The following is a 19845-nucleotide window of genomic DNA, read 5'->3' as shown; positions in this document are numbered from 1 at the left end:
AAAGGGAAACACACTAACTTGATGGTGGTAATGATAAACACAGAGTCAGAGTTAATATAATCAGCCGTAAGACATAGTGCCATGGTGTGCCTCTCTGAGATCCTATAGCAAGCAGAATACAACCTCATTGCTATGATGTTCCTGCCAAGTATGTGTAACCTGAACCCAATCGTGAGGAGACATGCATGCATGCATTCTAAGTAGCTTCAATCGTGTCCGACTCTTTGAGACCCCATGCACTGGACTGTAGCCCACCAGGCTCCTCTGTCCATGGGATTCTCCAGGCCAGAACACTGGAGTGGGTTGCCAGGCCCTCTTCCAGGAGATCTTCCCCACCCAGGGATCGAACCCAGGTCTCTTATGTCTCCTTGCATTGGCAGGCAGGTTTTTTCCCACCTGGGAAGCCCGAGGAGACATGAGACCTACCCAAATTGAGGTATATTCTGCAAAATAACTGGTCTGCACCCTTCAAAAACACCAGTGTCATAAAAGACAATGAAAGACTCCAAAGCATTCTATATACATTAAAGAGACATAACAACTAACTGTAACGTGTAACCCTGGCTTGGATTTTGGACCAGAAAAATAAAGAGACATTATTACCACAATGAACACAGTTTGAATATGGATTATAAATTAGGTAATAGTATGTATGGATGTTAAATTTCCCTATTTTCATATCTGCTGCTCTGTAAGAGTATAGCTTGTTCCGAAGAAATGCATATTGAAATATTTAGGGATAAAGAGGCAAGATGTCTCCAACTTATCTAAGTAATTCAGAAAAGAGAGAGAGTGTATGAGAGGGAGATCGGGGCTATGCCTAGGAAGAGAAAACTGATTATCAGAAGAAGAGTCATATGCCCCAGGTCACAAAACAGGGAAAAGGCCAACTCAAGGCCTGTCTGATTATAAAGTACCAGCTGAAGCTCAGCCATGTGAAATTCAAGTTCTTCCCAGGTTGAGAAAAGGACCATCACTTTGGCCTATATGGAGTTTTTATGGTCAGAATATGACGCGGAGTTTAACCTTGAGAAAGAAAGGCATTAGGGTCTAAAAATTAGGATACTCAGATTAATGAAGAGTTACTAAAAAATAAGTAACCCCTGGGACTTCCCTGGTGGTCCAGTGGTAAGGAACCCACCTTCCAATGCAGGAGACATGGATTCAGTCCCTTAATTCCCTGGTCAGGGAATTAAGATTCCACATGCAATGGGGTAACTAAGCCTGAGTGCCACAACCAGAGAAGCTTATGTGCCTCGACAAAGACTAAGCACAGCCCCTCCCCCAAAACAAGTAACCGCCCCCAAAAAACCACCCTAGATAACAGTTAGTAAGGAAGGTGCCGAAATGTGTCCAGGGATTTATATTTCTTTAAGCCTTGTTGTTGGGTCAGCAGTGGAGCCACAGGAGACATGGGTTCAATTCCTGGGTTGGGAAGATCCCCTGGAGGAGGGCATGGCAACCTACTCCAGTATTCTTGCCTGGAGAATCCCACGGACAGAGGAGCCTGGCAGGCTACAGTCCATAGGGTCGCAAAGAGTTGGACACGACTGAAGTGACTTAAGCATCAAGCAGAAACCCTTGGTAGGATCAAATTGTTATAAGAGCTGAAAATTTCCAGTGAGGTCATCTAATTCAGCTTCTCTTTCCTCCCTTCCCCCATTTTGTAGGCAAGCTACCTGGAGCTCAGAAAGGTGTGTTTTTGCCAAGGTTATACCCTACAATTAAAATTACCTAAATTAAAAGACACTTGCTCCTTGGAAGAAAAGCTATGACCAACCTAGACAGCATACTGAAAAGCAGAGACATTTCTTTGCCAACAAAGGTCCGTCTAGTGAAAGCTATGGTTTTGCCAGTAATCACGTATGGATGTGAGAATTGGAGTATAAAGAAAGCTGAGCACCGAAGAATTGATGTTTTTGAACTGTGGTGTTGGAGAAGACTCTTGATGGTCCCTTGGACTGCAAGGAGATCCAACCAGTCAATCCCAAAGGAGATCATCCCTGAATATTTATTGGAAGGACTGATGCTGAAGCTGAAACTCCAATACTTTGGCCACCTGCTGTGAAGAACTGACTCATTGGAAAAGACCCTGATACTGGGAAAGGTTGAAGGAAGGAGGAGAAGGGGCCGACACAGAATGAGATGGTTGGATGGCATCACCAACTCGATGGACATGAGTTTGAGCAAGCTCCAGAAGTTGGTGATGGACAGGGAAGCCTGGCGTGCTGCAGTCCATGGGGTCACCAAGAGTTTGGCATGACACAGCGACTGAACTGATACCCTACAAGGCAGCCCTGGGAGTCCACCATCCTGACACTCACTTCTACAAGGTTTGTGGTCTAACATATTAACGGAAGATGAAGAGAAGCTTGGGGAAGAGAACCGTGGTGAGAATGAGGTGTGGGAGCAGATCTGAGGGTGTTGAGTGGGGTCGGTCCTCACCTCATAGTGCGGGTGCTCAGGAGGCACGGCCTCAAATTGAGGAAGGCCTTTGCTGAACCAGGTAGTGACCGGCCGCTGCATGTTGATGGCAAATGGCTCAAAACCTTCCTGGAGGCCACAGATGGCAAAGAACCGCAGGGAGCTCACGTCCTGGCCCAGGTTCAGGTGACCCACCTGGCCAGGTCCCAAGCTGCACACAGGCAGGAAGCCTGGTGGGAGAGGATAGATGGGCAGGGGTGAGGATAGGTGGGCAAGGCAGGGGCAGCCATGGGGAGGATGCGCGTGGAAAGAGGGGATGGAAGAGCGGGGGGCTGGAGGGGGCGGTGTAGGGTCAGGTGAGATGGAAGAAAACCAGAGAGGGGCCCCGAGGCCGGCCCTCACCATCCCCAATCTCGATATCGCGGAAGGCTGTTTCTGAGCCGGAATCGGACATGAGGACCTCGCCGTTGAGGGTGAAGATGATGGTGTTCTCCGTGAGGTCGATCATGCAGCCCACGACGTCTCCCGACTGCCAGGGACGCCCAAACGGTTCACTGCCCAGGTGCCAGCGCTGACCCTGTGAGGAGGTGAGGGGGAGACGTGGTGTGAGAGACATACAGAGAAATGGAGAGATACGGGAGCGAGGGGAGACATGTCAAGACACACACGCAAGGCATCAGGTCCAGTGCGTGGGACAGAGGAAGGGTCAGCCCCACAGCATCCCCCTTCTTTCCATCCATTGTCCGTGGAAGGTAAGGGTCAGGCGTTCACGCTTTCCCTTCCCAGCCATCTCTCTGTTTCATCTCTTTTGCCTGGGTTCTCTGTTGTTTTCAGGACTGGGACTGTAAAGACCACCCAGGTGGTCTTGGAGGGTTGGGGGAAGCAGAAAGTAGAGGAACGGAAAGGAAAAACTAACTATCAATGTCCCCCATATGTACGCATCTATACCCATATGCCCCAGAACAGATACATGAATAATGAGATGGATAGGTGGATGGGAAGCAGGTGTATGGCTGGAGGGAAGAATGAAATGAAAGCTGAGAGTCTACCTGCGTTGTCGGAGGGAAGGAAGAAAGTACAGACAGACACATAGGTCTGTGTGGGTGGTGGATAAATAGATGACGTCTGTATGCATTAGATTATTGGATAGATGAATGGATAAATGAAACATTAAATTATTAGATAGATGAATGAATAAATGGAATCACAAATTAGTTAAAAAAGGTGAATGGCTGAACTGACAACTACCTGAATAGATGGAAACGTGGATGCCTAAGTGATTCTTTGGACGGACGAGGAGATGGATGGGTGAAATGACAGATGGATGGTTGGATAGAGAGATGGATGTGGGCGGATATATGCACGGACAGAGGTCGGGGGGAGGATGGAGGGATGAATGGGAAGGTAGATTCAGGGATGGGCGGACAGAGTGAGGCACAGATAGAGAGGCAGGGCTAGAGTGCATGGGTGTTGGAAGGATCACAGAGCCTGGCAGAGCGGAGCCTCGGAGCTACCCACGCGGTGCCCGTTGAAGACATAGGACAGGTCATCCGCTCCCAGCTCCACGTCTGGGCGCAGCTCGGGCCTCGCCCAGCCCACTCGCATCTCGCCGGTGGTGACCGCCTCGAACTCGAAGTACCAGCGGCCACTCTGCACCACATAGGATTTCTCTGCCCGGAAGATGCGCACCCGGTCCCAGCGAGACTGGCTCTCCACCTGACCTGCATGTAGGGCCAGGCAGAGTAAGAGAGGCTGGGTTGGTGGGGGAGATCAGGAGAGGTAAGGGTCTTGGGGGGCTGGGGGGAAAGGGACAGCTTTTGGTGTTAGAGAAGAACTGGGGACTCTCAGAGCAGTCACAGAGAAGTAGGAGGGACCTACTGAGACTTCTCCTCTGTCCCTCTAGCAGTCAAGAGTTTCAGAGAGGAACTAGGAACAGAGACATGGAGGGAGAAAGTTGGGTCGGTCACGGTCGTGGTCTGCGGTGAAGGGTCAAGATTAAGGTCGATGTTAAGAAACAAAGGCTGAAAGCAGGATCGGGGAGAGGGAGTCAGAATCAGGGTCAGGGAGGGGGACAGAAATTGGAGTTGGGGGCAGGGGTTGAGGCTGGGGTCAGGGGTCAGTGATAGGTCAGCGGTCAAGTTAGGAGTAGTGCTTAGAGGCTCTCTGAGTGCTTGGTTGGGTGGCTCCACGTTGTAGACATAGTCCAGAGGTTAGGGGTCAGGGGTCAGAGCTGGGGGTCAGGAACTGGAGTCAGGGGTCAGGGTCAGAGTTCACTGGGTTCCTGGGCTGGCTGCTCAGTGCTGCAGCCATAGCCCAGGCAGAGCTTGAGTCGAGGTCAGTAGTCAAGATCGGGTTCAGGCTCAGGGACAGAGTGTCATGGTTGGGAAGGTGTCAGTGTTACAGATGTAGCCCACTGAGGGGCTGAGTTGGGTCAGAGACTGGAGTCCAGGGGCGAGGTCAGGGGCCTGCGGTCAGCGCTCACTGGGCTCCTGGTCGGGCGGCTCGATGTTGTAGCCGTAGCCCAGCAGGGTGCGCACGGCCTGGCAGAGGCTGTCGCGGTTGCTGCGCTTGGTGGCCTCATCCAGCAGGCGGTAGGGCACGAGGCGAGGGTTCCGGCGGGCAGGGATGTCCTGCACGGCACTGTAGCTCCAGCCTTGGGCCACTCGGTCTCGGGCCCACACGTTGTGCCCGTTCTCCGCCAGCCGGTCCACCAGTGTGGTCTGCGCGGGCGTCAGCCTCACGTGGCTCAGGTCCAGCGGCGCTGGCTTGTACCCGTTGCTCATCATGTACCTGCGGGTGGCGGTGGGGAGCCAGTGGGATGAGACCCTCGCCTCCAATACTGGGCTCTGTGCCACGGGACCCCTGACCTCTGACCCTGGTCCTTAGGATCCCATGATCTTTGAAACTTTTGACCTTTGATCTCTGACAGCAGCGTTCTTTTTCAATACATTCATTTATTTATTTGGCTGCATGGGGTAGCATGCAGGATCTTTAGTTTTGGTGGGCAAACTCAGTTGTGACATGTGGGATCTAGTTCCCTGATCAGGGGTCAAAGCCAGGCCCCCTGCATTGGGGGCATGAAGTCTTAGCCACTGGACCACCAGGGAACTCCCATCTGACATCAAGGTTCTCAAATAAACTTACCTGACCTCAGACCCCAGGATCCTGTGACCCTAGCAAGGGCTTTGACTTCACTGACCTCTGGCCTCTGTGACCCTTTCATCTTGATCTTGGGAGCCTCATCTCTGGTCCTGGGGTGCTCTGACCTCTCACCTCTGACTTGGAGGCTTCTTACCTCTGATTCCAGGACCCTATCATTTCAAACTGGAGTCCTTGACTTTTCAACCTTGGCATCTATCCCCAGGACCTCTGACCTCTCATCTATCATTTCAGGATCCCTTACTGACAACTCTAGCAATTTATCACCTCTTTCCATTGACCCTGCATCTCTAACTCAGAGACACAGCTTCTGCTCTCTCATTTTCCCAACTCCATGGAGACTCTGACCCTGAGTCTAACTCATTCCCACTCTCTCAGGAACTCCTAACTGCGTTCTCAACTCCCTAGGATGCTCACCACTGACCCTACAGCCCTGATCCCTGGTCCTACGACCTCCACCCCAACCCATGGCCCCTTTGTCTCTGACCTCAGCCTCACCATTCCAGCTCTCGATCACTCCAGCCCTCACCGTGGGATCCCCAGCCCCCTACTCTATTCCCCAGGTGGGGTCCAAGTCACCCACACTCACGTCTTGGGGAGCTTCGTCTTTTTCAGGTTGTCCTCCGCCTTCTCGTCCGCCATGCCCACGTGGCAGCCCAGCGCCAGTAGAGTCCTGGGGCAGGGGGTGGGGCCAGGGGAGCGGGTCACCCCACATGGCCACCCTGTCCCTAGCCTCCCCTCCCCCAGCCCGGCTCCCCTCTTCCACCGGCCCCTGTCAGCGCTGACTCTGGGTCACCAGCTCCCTCCCTGTCTCCTGCTCTGGTTTTCTGGGTGTTTGTCCCATCTCTCTGCCTCTCTGCCTCTGTCTCTCCCTGTGTCTCTGTCTCTGTATTTCTTTGATTGTGTTCTTTTCCTCTCTGCTTCTTTCCTTGTCTCTTTCTCTTTCTTCCACTTACTGAGCATCTTTATTTAGCAAGGGGAACCATTTTAAATAATAGTAATTTAAAAAATTTTGTTTTCCAGTGTATACACAGCTAGTGCAGAGAAACGCTTGTCTTTAAGTTATTTATTCACTTGTCATTCATTTGGGCAGCACTGGGTCTTCGCTGCTGCACAGGCCCTTCTCTAGTTGCGGTGCGCAGGCTCCTCACGGGGGTGGCGTCTCTTGTTGCAGAACCCAGGCTCTAGGGCACTCGGCCTTTCGTAGCTGCAGTGTGTGGGCTCAGTAGTTGTGGCACACAGGCGTATTTGCCCTGCAGCATGTGGAATCCTCCCGGACCAGGGACTGAACCCGTGTCCTCCACCTTGGCAGGCGATTCTTAACCACCAGGGAAGTCCTGAGCTTCTCTCTTTATGCCTCTCTCTCTTACTCACCCTCTGTCAGTTTCACAGTCCCCACCTCCCACTCCCTGTGTGGCTCTTTTAGCTCTCTCTCTCTCTCTCAGTCTCTGTCTCACTCTTCCTGTTTCCCTGTGCCCTTCTGCCCAGCGGCCAGGCCCAGGGCCCTGTTCCCCAGTCCCCTCCTCACTTGAGCGTCTCCCCTGACATCTGCAGGTTGTAGTTCCTCTCAGGCTCCGGTAGGCTGTGAAAATCCACGAGGCAGGGGTGCAGTCTCTTATTGTCATCCCGAACCTGGAGAAACCCCAGAGTCACTCCTTGGCTCCTCTTCCCTCCCCAGCACTCCCAGACTGTGACCTCTGACCTCTTACCCCTCGTTCTGCCACTTGAAACCCAAGGAGCCCTCCAACCCCCGGCCCCTCCCCAGTAGCAAGCGGTTCTCACTCCTCCATAGCCAGTTTAGCCTCTCTCCCCTGTCCACTCACCGGGCCATAGGTCCAGCCCTGCTCGATGCGAGTCAGTGCCCAGAGTTCATGGATGTTCTCGGCCAGCTTCTCCCGAATACGCTCCAGATGGGGAGGAAGGACAATCTGGGGGCAGGGGACATCCGTGAGGTCCCTGAGTTCCCTCCACCCCGCGCCATAAGCAGTCTTCCCAAGAACATGCACCAGCTCTGGAGAGTTCACCAGGGAGCTCTTTTGACCTTTCCTGCCATCCAAGCCCTGCTCCCCATCACCTCGTCCTGCCTCCAGGATGGATGCTCAGGACTTGACATTCTCAGAATCAAGGAATTATCTGGGGATGAGTCTGTCTCCCCCTGTGGACTGGGAGCTCCATGAGGGCAGAGCTGAGGCTGTGTCTGTCTCCAGCATTTCCCCAGCCCTGCCAGCCCAGAGGAGATGCTCTGGAGATGTTTGCTGAATGAACAGATGGGTCTCTTTCCTTCTCTGTACAATGAAAACTGGAACAATGTTAACTCATAACATTGGGTTGGCCAGAAAGTTCGTTCTGATTTTTCCATAGGATCATATGAAAAAACTCGAACAGACTTCTTGGCCAACACAATACTTACTTTATATGGGTTCAGGGAAATCATCTACATAAGTTACTAAACGTTATATACAGTAGCCCCTCTAACAATGCAGGCTTGAACTCCATGGATTTTTTTCAGTAAATACAGTACCTGTATTTTCATTGTGTGTGTGTGCTCAATTGTGTCTGAATCTTTGCAACCCCACGAACTGTAGCCTGCCAGGCTCCTCTGTCCATGGCATTTTCCAGGCAAGAATACTGGAGTGGGTTGCCATTTCCTACTCCAGCAGATCTTCCCAACCCAGGGATCGAACCCGTGCCTTGAGTCTCCTGCATTGGCGGGAGGATTTTTTATCACTGCATCGTCTGGGAAGCCCCATGTTTTCATTTTACAGATCTCTAATTAACTCAAGGTAGCAAAAGTTGGTGTTTGATTGAGATCCCAATATGTGGAATCAAAAGAAGAGGGGTTTGGGTCATCCTATCCCAACTGTTTCAGCTTCCTGCTCTTTAATGTGTCATTTACCAGCTCTTTTGTATCTAAGACAGAAATAGTAGTACTGGGGCTTTCAACTGTGCTGGGGTTGGGCCCCTAAACCCCCTGCACTGTCCAAGGATCAACTGTAGTTTGTATAAATACCTGGCACATAGTTGGACCAGGTTGGGTTGTGAGGGGAGGAGTGGGGAGGGAATGTCCAGGAGACAAAGTGGACAGCTCTTGAGGCTGACCGGTGGGGGAGGGGAAGGGAGACATCCAGGCCCGGCTACAGGGGGATGGCAGGTTGATCTGCCATAACATTACTACTGCCCATAATGACAGGGCTTCCCTGATAGCTCAGCTGGTAAAGAATCACCTGCAATGCAGGAGACCCCGGTTCAATTCCTGGGTCGAGAAGATCTGCTGGAGAAGGGATAAGCTACCCACTCCGGTATTCTTGGGCTTCCCTTGTGGCTCAGCTGGTAAAGAATTTGTCTGCAATGTGGGAGACCTGGGTTCAATCCCTGGGTTGGGAAGATCCCCTGGAAAAGGGAAAGGCTACCCACTCCATACTGGCCTGGAGAACTCTATGGGCTGTACAGTGCATGGGGTCACAAAGAGCTGGACACGACTGAGTGACTTTCACTCACTCACTTTACCCATAATGACAATAACTCAATTGAGGACTTAACATTTTCTTAGGACCATGCTAAGCACTTCACATGCATTAATTCATCTAAACTTCACAACCACGCTACAGGTGCGTTCTCTCATTCTCCCCTTTTCCTCACAGGTGAGGGAACCAAGGCACAGAGAAGTGAAGTTGCATGCCCACAGTGACATGCTGAAAGTCAGACCCTCGTGATCAGGCTCTTAAACATGACTTATATCCCCTCTTAGAGGAACACACTTGGAGGGAAGGGTGGGGAGCTCAGGTTGGGATAAGAGGAATGGGGGAGGCCTGGAATAGAAAAGATGCTCCATAAATCGTGCTGGATATGATCACAGGCTTTGGGACCAGAACGCCTGGGTTCAAATCAGCTGTGTGACTTGCATGACCTGCTCGATCTCTCTGGGCCTCACTTTCCTCAACTGTATATTGGGGCAACAATAGTCCTTTCTTTTATTACATAGTTATTTTTACTGATTTATTTGGCTGCACCAGGTCTTAATTGCAGCATGCAGGATCTTCTATGTTCATCACGGCATGCAGGATCTTTAGTTGCGGCATGTGGGATCTAGTTCTCTGACCAGGGATCGAACCCAGACCCCCTGTGTTGGGAGCGCAGAGCCTTAGCCACCAGGGAAGTCCCAATAATAGTCCTTTCTTTAGGGGGCTACCGTAAGGACCCCCTGAAACTGAGATTCTGCCTGGAGAGATTCCTTTGCCTTCCTCCTGCCTCAGCTTCCCCATCTGTCAAACAACAAGGTCCCCAGCTCAGCTGCCCACCCCACTGACTCCTAAGGGAGTCTGCCACTCCAGGAAACCCTTACAGAGCAGGCAGTACCTGGACAGTGTCCACAGGGCAGGGCACAAAGTCAGTGTGTGAGAGGCAGCGGCTGGGGCCCACCAGGTGGGGCCCCCGTGGCCCTTCCCGCCGATACTCCTTGATGGGTTCCAGATGGAGTCGCTCTCGTGGGAGCACAGCCTCGTGGCAAGGGGCGTAGCCAGGAGGAGGGAGGAACTTGAATTCTCCATGGCGACCACCAAGGAGGAACCGCACTCTAGATGGGAGAGTGGGGTCACTAGTGAGGGCAGTTTACCGAGCAGAGTCTATACTCAGGGAGGGGAAGGGAGCAATCCTGGAATTGGTGGGAGGTGCTGGGTTGACTTGAGGTCAGTGGACAGTCATAGGGTCATGGAGGTGATTTTAGGAATCAGGAAAGTCTAAGGTCAAAGAAACTGTCAGAAGGCAATAGGAATTGTTAGAAAGTCAAAAAAAACTAAAGTGGGGGCCAGGTCACTAAGGAGTTAATCCACGTCACAGGAAGGTCCTTTGGAGGAGGTCCTGGGTCAATAGAGCATTTAGAGATACCAGAAGGTTTGGGGGAGACCAAGAAGAAGGTCATCCAGAAGTCACTGAGACTTTCAAGGTGTTACCTTGAGAAACCACAATTACCACTGAAATTGTGAGAAGTCACACACAGAGCTCGGGGTCATTGGGAAAACACTGGGCTACTGAGAAGTCTTTGAAATAACTGTGGTCATTGAGGGGTAGCTGGGAGATTATGGAGCTCTTAGAGTATCACTGAGTGACGCGGGGGTCATTGAGGAGTTAAGAACATGGAGTCACTGGGAGAGTCCAAGGTCATTGGGAGGCTTTGTGGTCACTAGAAGATCATCGTTCGGATTTTGAAATCATTTGGAGGTCATTGGAATGGCATAGAATAATTGGGAGGGTCAGAGCTTCATTTGGGAGGTTACTGGGAGAAACTTATTAATCATTAGAAGGTCACAGTGAAATTTGGGGACATGGAGATTGGGGAGAAGCAGAGGTCACTGGGAGAACATGGAGAGTATCACTGTGACCCTCACACAGGGGTCTGGCCCGTCGGTCCTGAGGGTAGGCCACTGGGTTCTGGCCCCATAGCAGGCCATGGCGTGCCTGCAGAAGCTGTCTTAGGACAGGCCCTGGTCTGGAGACTGGCAAGGGGGCAGGGATGAGTCCTTACTTGACACCAGCCGAAAAGCTGACAACAGGGAAGAAGAGCCCATCAAGGTTGAAGGCCTCGAAGACCCCCTGCACGGGACAGCCATTGATGCGGAAAGAGATGGACGGCACACTGAGGTCCAGGCAGCAGCTGACCACGTCCTCGGGGGCCAGGAGGTGCTGCCCGGGGGAAGTGACCAGGCGTGGCACGTGTCCTGCACCGGGATCACCGGGAAGAAGTCAGAAGTCAGAGGTCCAGCAGAACCAGTGGGCTCAGGAGACAAGGGTAGACATTAGAGGATCGAATGGGGTTTAGGATCTCCAAGGTCAAGTGCTCTTAGAGATTAGGGGCAGAGGTCAAGTTTCCTCTGAGGTTAGGTTCCTGAGAGGTGTAGGAGTCAGAGATTAAAGCTGTCCTAGAGTCAGGATTCTGGAATCACTGGGGTCAGAAGTCAAAGATCAGAGGTCATAATAATCGGGGCAGTTTTCTAGGATCTCTCAGATCAGAGATCAGACTTCCTCTGGGATCAGAGTTCTGGGGCTTATGAAGAAACAGGTGAGGGCCAAGATTCTGGAAGCTCTAGGGTTAAGGTCTTGGAAAATGAGGAGTAAAGGGGTCAAAGTTAGCCTGTTTGGGGGTCAAGATCCCAAGAACCCCAAGGTGTGCAGTGAGACCCTTAGAAACCCTGGGGTCAATGGTCAGGGTTGAGGGTCCCCTAGGAGGGTCCAGGTACCTGTCCAGAGGTGCAGCCCGTCAAAGCCGTAGGAATAGAGGTCATCGCCGACCCCGTTGCCGCCCCAGCCCTCGCCGCCCCCGGGGTAGGGGCTGTAGCCCTCAGTGAGGGCCCAGCCCACCCTCAGGTGGGTGGCCTGAGCCGTCAGGAATGGAACCACCTCGTCCACCATCACCTCAAAGTACCATTTGAGGTACTGCGTGGTGCCCTCTGCTCGGCCCACAAAGATGTTGGGGCGGATGCTACAGGAGAGACAGAACAGGAGAGGAGGGTGAGGAGAGATGGACAGGAGAGCCAGGCTGGTGGGGGGCGGGAAGGGAAGGGAGAAAGACCAAGAGATCCATACCCAAGAAAAATAGAAAAGCAGAGACATGCAGACAGAGAGCAACAGACAGAGAGACACACACAGAGAGAAAGCAGAGAGAGGGAGAGCATCAAAGGACAGAGAAGAGAGAGGTGGAAGAGAGCCCAGGAAAAAGAGATGGAGGAGGAATAGAGAGAGACAGACAGAGGAAGACAGAAAGAGAGGAAGAGACAGGCAGAAACGGAGCAGGGAGAGAGGACAAGAGGTGGGAGAAGCCAGGATGACCTGGGGACAGCAGTGGGGACCGGTGTCAAGTCCCAGGGTCGGGGGTGGAGGAAGGCCCACCCACCCGGGAGTCAGGGAGGGGCTTGAGAGGCTCTGAGGCCTGGAGTCAGGAGTTGGGGCCAGACCTGGTGACGTAGTTGATGAGGTTTGTCTGCAGCAGAAGCTCGCGGCCAGGGAGCAAGTTCTCAGTGATGAGGTCTTGGTTGGAGCGCACGGCCACACCATTGCACACACACAGGGAACATAGCACATCCAGCACCTGGAGGTCAAGGTCAGAGGTCAGGGTGTGAGGGCACCAGAGAAGCGAGGGAGGTGGGTCTATGGGAGACCCAGGATGGGATACCAGAAGGATGACGTGCCAGGATGGGAGATAGAGATTTGCACTGAGAAGAGGTGATGTAAGTGGGAGGTCAGGAATCACTGAGAGACATTGGGGTCAAAGGGAAAGGTCAGGCGAGAAGCGAGGGGCCATCTGAGTTGGGATAAGACATCAGCAATGTAAGGAAGGGGAGACTGCAGTAACAGGTGAGAGGTCAGGGGAAGAGTGAAAGGGTCAGTGAGGGGAAGAGCACAGGGATCCAGATGAGGCTTTTAGATTAGTGGAGTGTCTTCAGGGCCCAGGTGGATAACGTAAACATGTGAGGGGTGGTGGTAGTTTAGTGTTTAGGCACTAAGTTGTTTTCGACTCTTGGGACCCCATGGCTGGCTCCTCTATCCATGGAATTTCCCAGGCAGCAATACTGAAGCGGGTTGCCATTTCCTCCTCCAGGGGAATCTTCCCAACCCAGGGATCAAACCCTTATCTCCTGCATTGCAGTCGAGTATCTGAGGTGGTTAGAAATAATTCTATGGGAACCAGTAGCACTTGTGGTAAAATGGAGGGTATCTGTGCAGCTCCCACTGAAGACTACAAAATCAGAAACTGAATAAACTGCTTCAAAGATCTAATGAAGCATCTGATGTGGCACAGAGTTCATTTAAGAACCACAAGTTGAAGACTCGGTATTGAGATGGAAGCTTATAGCAGGAGAGTCCAGGTAAGAGATAAACTGGGGAAGGGGGGCAATTTGAGGGCCATAGGGAAAGGTCAGGGTTCAGAATTCAGGGGATGAGGGGCCAACCTTGTGGTTCCTCCCATGCTTGTCCAGGAGGGAGATGATGGACTTGATGTGGTTCTCTTGGATGATGTTCAGGACTTCCGGACTCTCAATCAGGACACAGTACAGCACCTCCAGGATCCCTGCGCAGGGGCCCGCATGAGAGGCGACACGGATGCAGCCCTCCCCTCCCCCAGTCCCCATCCCTGCCCTGTGGGCTCTCCTACCCGAGGAGGCCTCTAGCCGATCCAGCTTGCTGACCAGCCAATCCAAGTTGTTAGAGAAGAGGGCACAGTTGGCACGATTGCCACGGATCAGAGAGGCTGAAGGTGGAAAGAGGGGTCAGATCCCAAAGGCCTGGGAACCTGGGGTGCTCAACGGGGAGTCCAGACGGGGGCCCCTTACCCAGGATTTCATACAGCAGGTTCACAATCTCTTTCCAGGATTCGGCTGCCTCCTCCCCTGCAAATTCAGCGAAGTGGGCAGCAGTGGTATAGACATTTAGGCGGTCAATGCAATTCAGGACCAAGGAGAGCATCCCCTGGAATAGAGAAAATAGGGGGTCATCACAGGAACCCCAGGCCCTCCCTTCCTTACCTTTCTTGAACTGCTAATTCACATTCCTTCAGTAGCTAGTGACTCTGTGTTCTCAGATCTAAACTAGAGTCACAGGGACTTCTCTGGTGGTTCAGTGGTTAAGACTCCAAACTTCCACTGCAAGGGCATGGGCTCAATCCCTGGTCAGGGAACTAAGATATCGTAAGGTACAGCCAAATAAATAAATAAATACATGTGTGCTGTGCTTAGTGGCTCAACTGTGTCCGACTCTTTGTGACCCCCATGAACTGTAGCCCACTAAGCTCTTCTGTCCATGGGGATTCTCCAGGCAAGAATACTGGAGTGGGTCGCCATGCCCTCCTCCAGGAGATCTTCCCAACCCAGGAATTGAACTGGAGTCTCCTGCATTGCAGGGGGATTCATTACCAGCGGCGCTATCAGGGAAGCCCAATTAAATACATAAATAATGTTAAATCAGAGCCACCGGCTCCATGTCCACCTTCACTCCTATCTCCCTCTTCTCCTCCTCGGCTCCCCAGACCTGACTCTGTCCTGCTCTGCCTCTGTCCCCAACATAACACATCCCTATTAACATCAGGACTGAATCTGTGCTTCTCCTTCCAGCAGCATTTTTTTTTTCTTCCTTTCCACTTCCAAGCACCCTACTCCTGGTCCCATTTGGCCCAGCTCACTCTCCATACTAACCATCAGAGAGATGTTTGCCTTCTCTCTCTCCTTTTAAACATTTTAACCTTTTGTCTTCTTTTCTTTTGAATTATAACAGATATACAGAAAAGCACATAAAAATGCACAATCAATACTTGATTTTCACAGTAGCTAAGTTCTGTAGAGTGGACGTGAGCACTGAATTAGTGAATCCTGAGAATCACAGCTCAAAGAGGAAACACAGGGAGCATCTCTGAGTCTCTGAGCACAACATTTCCAGCAATCAATACACACTCTTGTTTTATGTGTGTTTCTGTTTAAAGACACCGATTTAATAGATGCTGTTGATTCATTAACATTAAAATCACAACCAATGACACTGTAATTCATGTATTTTCTCAGTAAGGTACATCACAGCCATCTTGCACTTGAAAATACTAGACAGCCCTTTGCCACCGTGCTGAGGGGCCATTTTAATCAACAAAATTAACAAAAAGCACAAAAATATGAAGTGTGGCTCTCAATATACCAATATGCAAAGGACGCTTGTTTACAGGTGAGAGTTGAAATAAAAAGGCAAACTGTTCAACCTCAACTGGAAACATGGCATCAGCTGACTTAAACTTTTTCCTCTCCATACATGTCCACAAATGACCACAAATACACTGCAAGTATTGATTTGGTGGGAGGAGGGGGTGAGGGTTACAAATGAATTTGAGCAAGTAGGCATATTTGCAAAGACAGTATCTGCAAATAATAAAGATTAAGTGATTATGGTTTAACAAACAAATATAAAGAACACTTGTGTAACCTCAAAAGAGAGCATTGCCAGCCACCCAGAAGTCACCTTGATGCCCCTCCTGATTACACAACCCTCTCAGCCAGGGATTACTGTCATCCTGACTTGTATGGAAATTCCTTCCTTGCTTCTCTATGTTTACTACCTATGTGTACATTGGTAAGCAGTCTAGTGGCATTTTGCCTGTTTTTGAACTTGATATATACAGTAAGTATTCTTTTGTACATGGATTCTTTTGCTCAATACTAGATTTTAAGATTAAGAGCACTGTGGGACTTCCCTGGTAGTCTAGGGGCTAAGATTCTGTGCTCCTGATGCTGGGGACCCGGGTTCCATCCCTGGTCAGGGAACTAGATCCCACATGCTGCAACTAAGAGTTCAGATGCCAAAACTATAGATCCCGCATGTCACAACTAAAAAGACCCAGCTCAGCCAAATAAAAAAATAAATATTTTGTTTAAAAAAGATGAAGAGCATTGTCTCATGCAGTTGTCATTTGTTCGTTTTCATTGCTGAGAGGCATCCACAGCCATCGTATGGATAAGCCACATTTGTGGATTCATTCCAGCAGTAATAGACAATAAGGCTGCTATGACAACTATTGTATCTACATCCTAGGCTCATGGTAAGAGATGCAGTGCCTTGTGGTAGAGAATGCAACCAGCTGGAGTCACACAGAGTGGTTCAGCCCCTAGCCAGTTGTGACTTTCAAAGACCTAACTCTTCTGTGACTCCCAAAGCAAAAGTCCTCACCATGGCCTGGCCCTGTCACCTCTCTGGGCTCATCCCCTCCCACTCTTCCTCTAGCTCACCAGCTTCGGTCAATTCAGCCTCCTCATTATTCTGGAAAGTCTCAAGCACACTCCCACTTCATGGCCCCTGTACTTGTTCTATCTCCCTTCCCTCAAGTGTAGGTGTAGCTGCCTATCTTCATTCAGGTCATCCTCCCTGACCATTCTATTTCATTTATTTTTAATATTTATGTCTTTGGCCAGGTCTTAGTTGCAGGAATGGGATCTTAAGTTGTGGCAAATGTGATCTAGTTCCCTGACCAGGGATCGAACCTGCATCCCCTGCGTTGGGAGTACCACTGGACTGCCAGGGAAGTCCCTGACCATTCTACCTTAAATTGCAACAACCCCAGCACTCTCTACTGTTGCCCTGCTTTGTTTTTCTCCTTAGCGTTTATTATCATCATCTAATATACCCTATAATCTTTCTGTTTTATTGATCATTTATCCTCTACGCCATCTCAGCTCCACAAGGACATGGATTTTTCTGTTTTGTTGACAACTATAATCCCTCTGGTATATCTGTTCAATAAATGGTTGTTATTTAATCTCTCTGCGACTCAGTGTCCCGTTGTAATTCCCATTGCAATATGGGAATTACAATCCCCCATGGGGTTATGGGGAGGATATCAGGTATACAAAACCTATAACATACAGTAGTTAAATTCAGTAATAATAACCATGGTCAATATAGCATCTTCCATGTGCTGGTACTGTTCCAACGCTTTGCATATACTAATCCCAAGCCATAAATTTTGTTATTGTTAGTATTATCATTTCTAAGTCTGCCGCCCCCATCAGAATGGGAGCCCCTGAAGAGGAAGGGGGTCCACGCTGGAAGACCCTAAATGAAAATGCTCCCCAATCACTGTGTGGAAATATCAGACCCTGGGCCTTTGTCCAGCCCCAGCCTCCCACCTATCTCGGCCCCTCCCACTCAGACCTCTCGCCGATTGGAGACCACCAAGCCTCGTAAAATACAAAATCCCAGCCTCTGACTCAAGCTGAAGTCACTCCTTACACCACCCACCTGATACCCGAAAACCTCTCTGGCCCTGCACCCCACCATGCCCTACTCAGGTTCTGTCCTCTCACTCCGCAGGCTCCGCCCCTGCAGACACCGCCCCCTGAGGCCAGCAGCTCGGCCTCTGACTTCTCAGGCCTTGCCTCCAAGGGCTTGTTTTGGCTCAGAGCTTACCCTCACCGCGCAGCGTCCTCCCACGAAAGGAAACAAGTCCTGCCCGGGGCCTCCAGGCTTTCACAGGCCCTCCAGGCTTTCACACGCCCCGCCCCTCACCAAAACCACGCCCACCGCTCAGTCCGGATACTCAAGACTTCGCCCCCTCGCGTGTCCCTGATGACCCGCTGCCCCGCCCTGTTCACGCAGGACAGGTCCTTCCTCCTGCCTCGCTTCTCTCAGACCACCGCTTCTCCAGGCCCGGCAGGCTCCGCCCCTCTCACGGGCCCCGCCCCCGCGCCCACAGACCACGCCCTCCTGGGCTGTGGCCTCACCTCCTCCTGGAAGAGGCTCTGGCGGTTGCGCAGGCTACGCAGCTTGCTCTGCTTCTCTTCGTGCTGTAGCTCCTCGGAGGGCGGCTCAAAGTAGCCGATGAGGTCCTGCAGGCTCAAGATGACGCCCTCGAGAGGCAGCGCTGTGCCCACCGGGGACCCCGAGCCCCTCGGCTTTCCGCTGAAGCTGTCCAGGCCCCTGCGGGGACCGCGCACTGGTCAGCAAGGGACCCGGAACACTGTGCAAGTCCCGCCCCTCCCACCCCGAGTCCCCGCAGGACTCCCACAGATACACCTGTTTAACAGAGTGGGAGACGGAGGCGCAGGGAGAGAGGGGCATCGGCCTGAGCTCACACAGTCGCCACAGGCAAAGCGTCTGTGTAGGACACGTCATGCAAGCATAGGTCACGGCTAAGGGATGTCTAGGGTCGAGGGTCTGGGTGTCAGGGGTGTGAAACTAGGTAATGATCAGGGATGGAATGTCAAAGTCATGACTGGTAGAGGACAGATTAGGGGTCAAGTGTATAGCTGTGGTCCGTCGCTCAGTCGTGTCTGACTCTGCCACCCCATGGACTGTCCACCAGGTTCCTCTGTTCATGGAGTTCTCCAGGCAAGAATACTGAAGTGGGTTGCCAGTTCATTCTCCAGGGGATCTTCCCAACCCAGGGATCAAACCCAGGTCTCCCGCATCACAGGTGGATTCTTTACCATCTGAGCCACCAGGGAAGCCCAAGAATACTGGAGTAGGTAGCCTATCCATTTTTCCAGGGGATCTTCCCAACTCAGGAATTGAACCAGTCTCCTTCATTGCAGGCAGATTCTTTACCAGCTGAGCTACCAAGGAAGCCCCAAGTGTATAGAGGTCAGGAGTTTATCTATGTTAGACATGTGAATGTCAGAGATAGAGATGTAATGGTCAGGCGCAAGAACTCCAGAAGCATGGGGGTCAGGGTGTGGCGTGGCCCCCCAGGGCAGGGCAGGCTGGTGGCTCACTTGATGAAGTGGTTGTAGAGGCCGGCAGTGCTGTAGATCATGCGGGCAGCCTGAGACTCCTCGTGCTGACAGCGGGTCAGTGACAGTGCATCGTCCATGTGGCCTTCCTGGTGCAGAATGGCCTGGCAGTGGTGGAACAGAGAAGTCAGGAAGGGGACCCAGTCACTCAGGGCCATGCTCCCCAGACCTCCACCCAGTCTCTAGCCCCCTGACTGCCCGCTTCTTTCACCATATCTCTGCCAGTCCCCCACCATCCCTCTCCATCTGCCTCTGTGTCTTTCATCCTCAATCCCTCTCTCTTTTTTCCCCTCTAGCTTTCTCCTCTTTTCCACCCTCTGTCTCTGTCCTCTTTGTTTGTGTCTCTCCACCTTTGTCTCTCTCTCTCATGTCTATCCCACACTGTCTCTTTCTCCCTCCCTCCCTCTCTGTCTCTATCTCCATCTCTCTCTCTGCCTCTTTCTCTTTTTAATTTTATTTATTTATTTATTATTTTTGGCTGTGCGAGGTCTTCATTGCGGTGTGTGGGCTTCTCACTCCGGTGGCTTCTCTTGTTGTGGAGCACAAAGTCAAGGAGTGCCGGCTTCAGTAGTTGTGGTGCCTGGATTTTGTTGCCCCAAGGCACATGGGATCTTCCCAGACCAAGGATCCAACCCATGTCCCCTGCATCTATCTGCAGGTGGATTCCTAACCACTGGACCACCAGGTAAGTCCAAGCATCTGTCTTTCTTTCTCTCTTTTGATCCCTCTTTGATTTTCACTCTCTCCCTCTCTGTCTCTATCTTGTCCAGGCCAGACCCTCTCCATTTGTATCTCCTATTTATTAACATTCCCCCCCATCAGAAAGACCTAGTGCACCCCAAACCTAACATGTCCCAGACAGAATGCCTGCACACCTTTCTGGGAGATGAGTCCATCACAGCAGCTGGCTTTCCCCTGAGCTGACCTCCCCAGGACCTCACCCAGCCCAGCAACTTTAAATATCATCCACTTGCCGACCACTCCCACATTCCCTTCTCTGGTCCAGGCC

General features: G+C 51.6%; 1 protein-coding gene across 2 annotated transcripts in view; it reads right to left on the bottom strand.

Moving 5' to 3' along the window:
* The window catches only part of RYR1 (ryanodine receptor 1), a 126621-nt gene that overhangs the window by 93990 nt on the left and 12786 nt on the right, over positions 1 to 19845 (bottom strand). For both annotated transcript variants that reach the window (XM_052656509.1, XM_052656510.1), the window contains exons 12-27: positions 18819 to 18940; positions 17829 to 18024; positions 13908 to 14043; positions 13730 to 13825; positions 13527 to 13645; positions 12531 to 12664; positions 11817 to 12058; positions 11105 to 11297; positions 9940 to 10156; positions 7407 to 7511; positions 7112 to 7215; positions 6173 to 6256; positions 4907 to 5214; positions 3943 to 4145; positions 2827 to 3001; positions 2446 to 2654 (exon numbers count right to left, since the gene is read on the bottom strand). In XM_052656509.1, coding sequence (XP_052512469.1) covers positions 2446 to 2654; positions 2827 to 3001; positions 3943 to 4145; positions 4907 to 5214; positions 6173 to 6256; positions 7112 to 7215; positions 7407 to 7511; positions 9940 to 10156; positions 11105 to 11297; positions 11817 to 12058; positions 12531 to 12664; positions 13527 to 13645; positions 13730 to 13825; positions 13908 to 14043; positions 17829 to 18024; positions 18819 to 18940 — 2643 coding nt within the window. The remainder of the gene's footprint in view (positions 1 to 2445; positions 2655 to 2826; positions 3002 to 3942; positions 4146 to 4906; positions 5215 to 6172; positions 6257 to 7111; positions 7216 to 7406; positions 7512 to 9939; positions 10157 to 11104; positions 11298 to 11816; positions 12059 to 12530; positions 12665 to 13526; positions 13646 to 13729; positions 13826 to 13907; positions 14044 to 17828; positions 18025 to 18818; positions 18941 to 19845) is intronic.

This window comes from Budorcas taxicolor, chromosome 18 (assembly GCF_023091745.1).
Source record: "Budorcas taxicolor isolate Tak-1 chromosome 18, Takin1.1, whole genome shotgun sequence".
Classification (NCBI taxonomy): Eukaryota; Metazoa; Chordata; class Mammalia; order Artiodactyla; family Bovidae; genus Budorcas; species Budorcas taxicolor.
This window is presented reverse-complemented; position numbering and strand designations above follow the sequence as displayed.